The sequence below is a fragment of the Sinocyclocheilus anshuiensis genome, unplaced genomic scaffold (genome assembly GCF_001515605.1).
Source record: "Sinocyclocheilus anshuiensis isolate Anshui unplaced genomic scaffold, SAMN03320099.WGS_v1.1 scaffold2067, whole genome shotgun sequence".
NCBI classification, from domain to species: Eukaryota; Metazoa; Chordata; class Actinopteri; order Cypriniformes; family Cyprinidae; genus Sinocyclocheilus; species Sinocyclocheilus anshuiensis.
The window spans coordinates 167,211-178,614 of NW_015540844.1; the positions used below are offsets into that span (position 1 = coordinate 167,211).

The window sequence follows — 11,404 nt, forward strand, 5'->3', positions numbered from 1 at the left end:
TAAGTGTGTATATATATATATATATATATATATATATATATATATATATCTCTCCATAAATGTACAGCATTAATCAAAAGTTTGATATTTTATTTATCATTTAAAAAAAATATATATTTAAATATATAATTTTAATATTTAAATATACAAATTTGCTATTAACTATTACATAACAAATGTTAGAAAGACATGCTATATAAATATTCTTAATATTATAATATTATAGATAAAATTAGTATTACTGATATCCTATAACAGTATTTTGAAATAGCTTTAATTTTATTTTAATTGTAGTTTAATGTTTATTAATTTTGTGTTTTTATTTGTTTCTTGTGTTTATTTCAATTGCTATTAACTATTATATATTAGAAAATAATATTGTTTTTAGAGTTATGTTTTTAATTTAGACAAAACAGCACAGCATTTTAATATAAGTTATTTAATCCGTTTTTAGCCATAACATGAAAATAATTAACAGCTTATCAGCCAGAATATTATATTGTTTTGTCTATTAGATTGTTTTGGGTTTTATTATCGGTGCATCCCTAAAAAGAGAGAACAGAGAGGTTGAACAACTCAACCAATCTTATTTGAAACAGCTTTCCGACACACCTTTTGCTGAACGAACAGAAAAACGCAAAACATTTGGATGGAAACCAAGCAAGTGCTCACTCTTCGGGAAGTTAACCATCAATGAAGTGTTTGCAATGCAATATCAGTGTTAACCACACTGGATCTCAGACATCTGTGGTCTCACCCTCGATGGCGAGTCTGCGGCGAGGCCAGTTCTTGAGCTCCCGCGGCAGCAGCGCTTTCAGACGGATGCTGATGATGTGCTCCTCAAGCGCAAACTCCAGCGTGTAAAAGCGCAGGAGCTCCAGCCACAGCTGGCCCAGAGACGCGCTCACAGGCTCCTCCAGCGTCAGACGAGTCTAGAAACACACACACACACACGTTACTAATAACACTCACCCGAGGGCTTCTTTAATACAGTCAAGAGTAGCAGTGAAGCGCTCGCTCACCTTGCCCTTAGCGTGTTCGGCCTTCTTCTCGGTTTGGGTTTTGGGTTCGGGTTTGGCTTTGCCGTCCCCGCCTGCAGGAGCGGGCCTGTGCTCCCAACCCACGAACGAGTCCGACTCCATCCCCATCAGGTGAAACTCATCCACGCGCTTCTCGTCAAAGCCCTTTATCTGAGCAGACATAAAAGAAGAATAGAGATATTTATTTAGATCAGGGGTTTTCAATCTTATAGATACGACTAGTGGTCGACCGATATATCGGCCGATATTTGGCATTTTTCAAATATCTGCATCGGCCGATAAGTTTTTCTGTTTGGCCAATGTGTTCGAGGCGGGACTTTTATTTTGACGGCGCCGAGAACGGCAGCACATGCGTACACCGCTCTCACATTCTCCCTCTTGTTTGCTGTCGTCGTTCAGTTCTGTCTAATATGGATAGAAGTCTATCTAATAATCAGATAGAACTGTTAAACAAAGGAATTAAAATGTATACAAAAAAGTATTATAACGATTGCTTTAATATTATTAGTAATAGAAAGGCAAACATTATAATACTTTCTCATTTGCCGTCAGCATTCAGCAAATACGCATTTACATCATTTAAACAAATCTTTGAATGACTAATGAACATTTAATTTCACAAACCTTGCAGACTTAGTCGAATCTAGTTAAGATCTTGTGAAGTGTGCATTTGTATCCTGCATGATCGCGTGTTCTCTGGGTGACGGTCAGTCCGTGCAAATTGAATGATGACAGGAGGAGAGTTCAGCTTCACTGGAGATCGACAAACTTTAAACTAGTGATTTCAAATTATGCTGCGCTTTATGCATTTGCCCACTGTCATATTCATGTCATTTTCATTGCGTGCTGTATTGTAAAATGAGTGTTACCTTGGCTTTATTTGAAAAAAAAATAAATAAATAAAATGCACACAAACTTCCCTGAATACTGAGTGCCCTGTAGGTTACAGTGTTTACTTCCTTTTTAATTAGATTTTTATTAAATATTTATTTGTGAAAAATGCTTTGTCTTCTAAAGTATAAGTACGTTTATTTTACACAATTATTTTTAATCCATTTTCAAATGATTAAAATTTTTTTTTAAATATAAACGAAAATAAATGAAATTATATCGGCTTTATATCGGCCACCCTGCTTTCCAAGATATCGGCATCGGCTGTCAAAAAACCTATAACGGTCGACCACTAGATACGACGAAGCCCCAAATATGATTATCCTCATGTGAGGGGCCCCATCCTAAAACTGAAAAGATTACATATATATTTGAATAGAAAAATGTTATATATTTTAATGTATAAAGCCCAAATTCTTACAAAGAAAAATTTATATTACAAATACACACATACTGGTAAAAAATGTATAGCCTGAATGCACTGTAAGTCACTTTGGATAAAAGAGTCTGCTAAATGCATAAATAATTTTTATTATTTATTTTAAATTATAAATACACAAAATATTAAATTGAAAATACTAGGGATGCTCTGATCGATCGGCCAGAGATCGGTATCGGCCGATAATCAGACTCGATCGGTAGTCACTATTTGGCCGATCTCACGAACCGATCGCAATTTGATGACGTCAACGCCTGACCACGTATATGATGCGTGGGGACGTAAATGATTTTAAGCCACAGTCATGTCATCGCCGGTGTGGATATGCTATGACGTTTCGAGAAACAATGAAAAATTTGTTATTTGTCGTGCATGTTTTGCATGATGATGAATGGATGGTTCATTTTTAACAGCAGATTCAGTGACGTTAGAGCTGATCTGTGCCTCACTGCACACGTCTGCGGCACGTTACGGCTCCACGGGAACGGAGCTGATCGCAGCCGCTCTAGTCAGTGCTTGTGTTTATACTGCAGCCGCGGCATGTTTCTGAAGCGGCTCTCCGCACTGCTTGGCTAAAAAGCAGTGTGAAAAAAACTCTTTTGTGAGTTGGCACAGCATGGAGGACGGAACAAAACCTCGTCTGAGCCGTATCGCTGATCGTGGGCTGCTTTTAAATGAACATTTATTTATAAAACAAAGTATCTTCTTTGGCCATATTAGCCTACTCAATAGCATTAACACAGGCTTTACTCCTTTCAAACTTTATGTGGAATGTCACCGTTTCTGTCACTGCCACTTCTCGATCAGGCGAACGAACACACACACACGTAAAATTGTCTGCCTCATGAAAAAAAAATGTAGTTAATATTTGCATCATTTATGATTTATTTTATCCACCCGCAAATAATCAGAATGCATTTTAAAGCGGGAGAAACAGAGGTTTCCGCGGTAACAGCTTTACACAAAGCAGCGCTGAGCTCACAAGCTCTGCTTTATCAGGCATATAACATGAAAGATGAAATGAATATGACATCGAAAATTTTCCAAAGATAGTCTTCCTTCAGAAATACAGTGAAATAAAAACACCCGTGCCTCGTTTTGATTTTTAAATGTGCAGTACGTGCTCATGTTTATTCAACAAAGCCTTTTGGAAAATCGGTCAGTTTTGATATTGTGGCGAGCGCCACAAATAAATAAATGTATGGGAAACACATCCCACAGCACAACCACCTGAGCCCAACTTCAGTCTACTCATCGCCTTAACTTTAACTGCGTTTGTAGCCGGTGCCATAGCCAGACTGATAAACAAACACAGACCGGAAGTTAACTTCAGGCTGGGCCAGGCGCGTGCGCCCGATGAAACCGTCTATATAAAGCTTGAAGCATCAGAATCGGCATCGGTATCGGCCGATCACCATGACAAGAAATCGGTACTCGGTATCGGCTGCAAAAATCCTGATCGGAGCATCCCTAGAAAATACTAATTAATCAATTTACGCTTTATTTAAAAAAAATACTACTATAAATATGCAAAATTATTATTTGGAAAATTCTTAATTCTTAAAATGAATTTATCCTGTGAAAATTTAATAATATGAATATGCGTAAAATGGTATTTGGAATATTATGTTACATCATTAAATTTTTTTCACCTTTTACAAAAGCACCGTGCTGTTAGATTTGCTGATTTTTTTATCAATTTATTCTGCGAAAAATGTTTATAAATATGCGTAAAATATTACTTGGAAAAATTTTTGTTTCTATTATGTTACACTATTACGTTTTTCTCTCAGTCACTGTTAGATGCATTATTTGTTAAATCAATTTATACTGTGAAAAATTATTATTGTAAATATGCGTAAATTATTACTTGGAAAATATTTAGTTTATAATCTAGCAATTATTGTTTTTTTCCCCACTCACTGTAGTACTGTGCTGTTAGGTGTTTCCAAACAATTTTTAATCAATTTATAATGTGAAAATGTATTATTAAGCAGTAACTAAATCAGCATACTATCATCTCAAAAACATTGCAAGAATTAGATGTTTTGTTTCCAGTCAAGACTTGGAGAAACTTGTTCATGCCTTTATCACCAGCAGGGTGGACTATTGTAATGGTCTCCTCACCGGCCTTCCCAAGAAGACCATTAGACAGCTGCAGTTCATCCAGAACGCTGCTGCCAGAATTCTGACTAGAACCAGAAAATCTGAGCATATTACACCAGTCCTCAGGTCCTTACACTGGCTTCCAGTTATATTTAGGATTGATTTTAAAGTACTTTTACTCGTTTATAAATCACTCAATGGCCTAGGACCTAAATATATTGCAGATATGTTCACTGATTATAAACAGACCACTCAGATCATTAGGATCGAGTCAGTTAGAAATACCAAGGGTTCACACAAAACAAGGGGAGTCTGCTTTTAGTTATTATGCCGCCCGCAGTTGGAATCAGCTTCCAGAAGAGATCAGATGTGCTAAAACATTAGTCACATTTAAATCTAGACTCAAAACTTCTGTTTAGCTGTGCATTTATTGAATGAGCACTTGACGATGTCCGAACTGATTGCACTGTATTTTATGTATGTATAATCATTTTCTATTTTTAACTGTCTTAAATTCATTTTAAATCAAGTTTTAAAACATTTTCAAAGTTTTTAACTTACTTGTTTTTTTTTTTGTGATTTTTTTTAAATGATTATTTTACTTTCTTTTATGTAAAGCACTTTGAATTACCATTGTGTTACACCTCGGTGAGGATGGTTACTGTAATGTCTGGAAAATGTGACAGCGAGTCATACATACATTGGCCCAGTGACGGAAGGCCAGAACCAAAGGCACGAGCCTCGGCTCCAGTCTGGCCAGAGCTGCAAGGTGATTGGTGGTGAGGTACGCGACATCATTTCCTGCGCTCACTTTGCACATTAACCCACTGCAGAGACAACAAACAACTCCTATCAGCTATGACGGGCTATTACTGATGTCTTCAAATGTATTTATCGTGCAGCCCTATTACAAACCTTCCGATCTAAAGTCTTAAATCACTGAAATGAGTGTTGTAGACTCATATAAGCAAAAATATTAGCAAATAAAACTTTACATTTATAAATTTCTTGTTTTAAATGAGTTGGACTCATAGAAACTTTTTACTACTGTTTTTCTATATTTATTTTATATTTAGTAATATTTTAAATTTTAGTTATCTTTCCCATATTTTTTGTGTCAAAGTTTATATATGAATATTTTATATACAAAATATTAAAAGGTAAAATGTATACCATTTTTAAATAATATTTTATACTGTTTTATATATTTAGTAATTGTACTTTTTTGTTATTTTTCCCTTTCAGTTTTTTTTTGCTATTTTTAAGTTACATACGCATTTATAATATAAAAATATTTCATAAAATATTTTTTTTAATTTATTTATATAAATAATATTAAAATGTACAATGTATAAAATGTAAATAATATTAAACAATAATAATGTTAAATAATACGAAATGTGCTATATAAATAAACTTGCCTTGCCTTGCCTATTATAAACATGCATAAAATATTATTTGAAAAATATATAGCCTATATTATCTTGCAATTATTATGTGTTTTTTTCAACTCTCTATAGTACTGTGCTGTTAGATGTATTATTTGTCTATTTAAATCAGTTCCTTGAATCAATTTATTCTGAAAATAATTATCATTATAAATGTATATTATTTGAATATTTAGTTTCTATTATCTTACAATGATGTTCTTTCCCCAACTCGCTATAATACTGCGCTGTTAGATGTATCATTTAAATCCATTTTTAAAAACAATTTATTCAGTAAATAATTATTATTTAAATACATTTTCTAATTGATTTGTACTGTGAAAAATGTATATAAAAAATTTAATGAATAGATAATACATTTAACAGCACAGTACTACAATGAATGAAAAAAAAACATAATAGAAAGTAAATGTTTCCCAAGTAATATTTAAAAAAAAAAAATTTATATTTTACTCAACTAAATTACTAATGAAAATGCTTGTTGACAAAGGGTTTTGATGAGTAGCAAATATCCAGGTGAAAGTTAAATGTGCACCTTATGTGTGAATATGCTGTTGCCATGATAACATAATACTACACATAATATTCTAAACAGCCTCTGGAACAGAAAACAGTAGGTTTTTAAAATCAATATATTGATTATATGCTATTTAGGAGCTATCCATTTGAGGTTCAACAGAACATGAGTTCATACCCAGTTTCCTAGATAAACGGGCAGGATGGGCTTGGCTCTCTGTTGCAGGAAGAATATGACCATCAGAGACAGCGAGTAGGACGGGATTCCTCCCTCCGCCTGACAGTCGATGTGGCACAGCTACAGATAAACACACAATCGTGTTACACCTCGGTGAGGATGGTTACTGTAATGTCTGGAAAATGTGACAGCGAGTCATACATACATTGGCCCAGTGACGGAAGGCCAGAACCAAAGGCACGAGCCTCGGCTCCAGTCTGGCCAGAGCTGCAAGGTGATTGGTGGTGAGGTACGCGACATCATTTCCTGCGCTCACTTTGCACATTAACCCACTGCAGAGACAACAAACAACTCCTATCAGCTATGACGGGCTATTACTGATGTCTTCAAATGTTTATTCTCTGTGTGCAATGACTATTTACAGAAGCGTTTTATTGCCGACATTAAACTGACCTGGCCACATCTCTGCAGAAAACAACAGGGACTTTGGCATGAAAATCTGACTCCACCTCAGCAAACTCCACTGGAAACAAAAGCGAAACTCCAGTTAATCTGAGCTCTCCAAACTCAAGTCGGGTGCATTTATCAACTTTCAGCTGTTAGAGCTGGAAAACAGTCCAGTGAAGCATATTTACAGTGGGTACGGAAAGTATTCAGACCCCCTTAAATTTTTCACTCTTTGTTATATTGCAGCCATTTGCTAAAATCATTGAAGTTAATTTTTTTTCCTCATTAATGTACACACAGCACCCCATATTGACAGAAAAACACAGAATTGTTGACATTTTAGCAGATTTATTAAAAAAGAAAAACTGAAATATCACATGGTCCTAAGTATTCAGACCCTTTGCTCAGTATTTAGTAGAAGCACCCTTTTGATCTAATACAGCCATGAGTCTTTTTGGGAAAGATGCAACAAGTTTTTCACACCTGGATTTGGGGATCCTCTGCCATTCCTCCTTGCAGATCCTCTCCAGTTCTGTCAGGTTGGATGGTAAACGTTGGTGGACAGCCATTTTTAGGTCTCTCCAGAGATGCTCAATTGGGTTTAAGTCAGGGCTCTGGCTGGGCCATTCAAGAACAGTCTGTGTGTGTGTGTGTGTATGTATATATATATTTTTAATTAAAATATAAATATAAAATACATATTAAGTAATATTTTTACAAGATAATATAAATATAATAAACTGTATTATTGTTTTATTTTATTATTATTTATTAGTCAAAAGTTTGTCCAACTCATTTTAAACAATAAATATTTAAATGTAATATTGTATTTGCTATAAATATAACAGATTTTTTTTTTTCATTTATATTAAGTTTTCCATGACTTTTTAAAGTGCATTAGTTGCCAAGACTATGGGAGTCACTGTCAATATATCAAATTAATTTGATTAATTAATCGGCATAAGTAATTAACTCAAAAATGTATTTTGACAACCCTCATTTTTAATGAAAACCTGTTTAGCATTACATTTGATATCAATTCATCATTAGGAAGCAAAAACATTTGAGTTGTATTTTTTTCAGACAACAACAAACTGATTGACCAGTCCATTTAAACATAGTGTAGGATTATAAAGGTTTGTGGTTGAATTAAAGTGAAACTTACCGCTGTTCTTGAGGATCTCCAGCACCTGGATCAGCACATCAGGCTGAGTCATCTGCACAACACAAACGAGTTAATAACAACACAGTAAAACTCACTGACATGTATCCACAGAAGCAGCTGGTGAACGTCTGCTCAGACTCACAGAGGAGGGATAAGAGACGTCGATGTTGACGTCACTCGTTTTGAAGGCGAAGCGGGTGAGACAGGAGCCGTACAGACGGAGAGAGCACGCTAAGAAAGGATGAGTGAAGAATTTAAACATTCAGCAGACCGGAAGAGACTCTTTTCTTGACTTTCTTTCACTTTTTCATTTTTACATTAAGTTTACTTACGTTTAGTGCAAGCTTTTACCCAAGCAGTGTACCTGTGAGTTGTTTGAGTATAATCCCCTCCATCCTGAGCACCACGGCTTGCCTCAGCGCGAAGTCTTCCTCTGAGATGCCATGCACCTCTGCCGCTTCCAGCACGGCCGAGTCTAGCACTCTCAACTGGGCCGGAGAGGGACCCGGCAGCGCTCGCAACTCATTCTCCTCCTGCTTCTCCTGCAAACGTACATAAACAAGAAAAAACAAAAAAACAATAGAAATGAATCAAATCCAATATTTAGCTATAACATCTTTCCTGAGAGGGTTTTAGCATGCTAACAGTGACATGCAGCATTCTTTAGCAAGCCTGATAACATAATTTATATAATTTCCAACATTTTTTGTGGGTAGAACATTACAGCATTTCAGCGGTTTGGTTCAGAGTTATTATAGTTAAATAAACTAAAACCATAAAAACATTACCTGAAATAAAATAACATATTTTTAAAAAACTACCAAAAAACACACATTTTGCCAGAGCAACATTTCTCATTTTCATTTAGTTTAACTTGATGTACTAAATAAATATAACTAAACTGAAATAAAATAATACAAACTATATAGACATAATAAAAAAAAATGTCAATCAAAATGTCAAAAGGCAAAAATATAACTAAATTACTAAAACATCAACAAAAATTAAAATGAAAGGAAAAAACTAAATATTAATAAAAACTGCAATAGTATCTCAATAAAATATTCAAAATACTAAAATAACACTGGCTGGATTCCTAAAACCCCAGTGTGAATGTAATGTGGACTGAGACACTATCACAACTTAAAAAAAGGTTTGAGTCTACAAGATCAAACACAAAATATTTAATCTTTTTTAGTTAATCTATTTATATGCATGTCATGTGACCATTAATCAACCGCTGAGAACATGCGAATGTATCAATAAATGACTGAAATACTAATTAAAATATCAGAGGACACTTCATGTAGATATCGGCTGACATAAAAGTTTGGCAACAGAAACTAGCACAGAAAAACCTACTCTAAGCTTAAAGTCACTGTGGATTTTATAGACCACAGAAAAACCAGCACAGAAGGAAGTCCTCACCATGATGTTCTTCTTGTGACGTTTCTCTTTAATGTGCTTGTGAGCACCCTGGATGTTCTCCACGTGGACTGAACACAGTTTGCATAGATACTGGAAATTCGGGTACTCCGGTGACGGCTGTGGAAATACACAACAACAGAGAAAGCAATCACTAGGGCTGTGTTTGATAGATCGATACGACGATGTATCGTCACATATTACTTGATGACAGCAGTGGACCGCGCTTAATTTGAATACAAGAACAGCGTTTAAATTAGGCTTGCCGCGATAGACGGTGTTGACGGTGATACCAGTGTTAAGCCGCAACACCGGTTACGTGACTTGCCCAACGCGTCACCGACCCCCACCGTCGTTTTGATTTTTTATAGTAATAAAAATCATTTAGTTCAGTAATAGAACAGACACTACAATTAAAAACTGAACTGGAGTGGAAAAGTGCAAGGTTTCTACAAAATAATGAAGAGTATAATATATAGGCTACAACAAGGTTTAATCTGGCCGCAGAGGAACACATATAAGGAAAACACATGCCTGATATAAAAAGACGTAATCCCCGAAACAGTACTTCACACTTGCGCAATACAGAAATATCTGCCAAGTGTGTTACTTATTTTTGTCAACCTGGCAGCCATGTGCACGCGCTCTCTCTCCACTGTGGATAAAAGCGCTGGCTTTCTGAAAACACTGGTAAGCTTGCAACGATTTTTTCTGTAAATGTGACCGATTTTTGCAGATTGTGGAGAGCATGACGTGCTAACGGGAGAAATCACGGGGCACTCAATGACTCGGATTTGATTAACGAGGCACTTTTCACCGTCATTCAAAAGCCAAATCAGCTAGTGAGTGTGAAAACATGCGGTCACACTTATATTGATATTCGGGACAGTTAGATCAGCATTTGAGTTAAACTAGTCAGCGAAAGTTAAAGCAAATATGAACTAAAGAGACTCATATTTGTTTGGCACAAAATTCATCCTAAACAGCAGTAAAAATGTAAAATAAAAAATAAAAAATAAAAATAAAAAAACCTTGAATATAATTAAAGTAATCCTGTAAAATTAAATAATATATAAAATACAAATAAATAAATATAACCATAAATAATGCCACAAAAAAAACACAAATAAATCCTGAGATAAATAAATAAACAAATAAATAAATATATAAACTACAAATAAATAAAAAGACAAATAAATTAATAAATAAAACTTAATTAAATAAAACCATAGACAGATAAACAAATAATAAAACCACAATTAAATCAGAAAAAAACATGAATAAAATCATAGATAAATAAATAAAAGCATACATAATTAAAACTGTATATAAAAAATAAAAAAACAAACCAGTAAATAAAACCATAAATAGGTAAATAAAAAAACTAATAATAAAACCACAAAAAAATAAAAGCATACTTAAATATTTATTTACTGTTGTATTTATGTAAGTAAATAAATAAATACTTTTTTAACGTGAAAGTTTCCAGGGTCATTTGTTCATGACAGGAGTTAACTGTACAATAAAACAAAACAAAAAATATAACCACAAATAAATAAATAAAACCATAGATCAATAAAAGCATACATAAACAAAATAGTAAATAAATAAATGCATACATACTTTTTTAACGTGAAAGTTACCAGCTTCATTACAATTCACAGCAGTTATCTGTACACTGACAGGGCAAACAAATTATTCTGTATAACACATATAATGTTCAAGTCTTGTTGCTACACCTTTAAAACA

General features: G+C 34.3%; 1 protein-coding gene across 1 annotated transcript in view; it reads right to left on the bottom strand.

The window, feature by feature from the left end:
- The window catches only part of tut4 (terminal uridylyl transferase 4), a 27,957-nt gene extending 18,225 nt beyond the window's left edge, over positions 1–9,732 (bottom strand). The window contains exons 1-9 of the mRNA XM_016484975.1: positions 9,659–9,732; positions 8,595–8,772; positions 8,373–8,461; positions 8,231–8,282; positions 7,072–7,141; positions 6,824–6,950; positions 6,619–6,738; positions 1,023–1,190; positions 758–932 (exon numbers count right to left, since the gene is read on the bottom strand). Of these exons, the coding sequence (XP_016340461.1) occupies positions 758–932; positions 1,023–1,190; positions 6,619–6,738; positions 6,824–6,950; positions 7,072–7,141; positions 8,231–8,282; positions 8,373–8,461; positions 8,595–8,772; positions 9,659–9,661 (982 nt within the window). The 5' untranslated portion in view covers positions 9,662–9,732. The remainder of the gene's footprint in view (positions 1–757; positions 933–1,022; positions 1,191–6,618; positions 6,739–6,823; positions 6,951–7,071; positions 7,142–8,230; positions 8,283–8,372; positions 8,462–8,594; positions 8,773–9,658) is intronic.
- Positions 9,733–11,404: the final 1,672 nt, after the last annotated feature.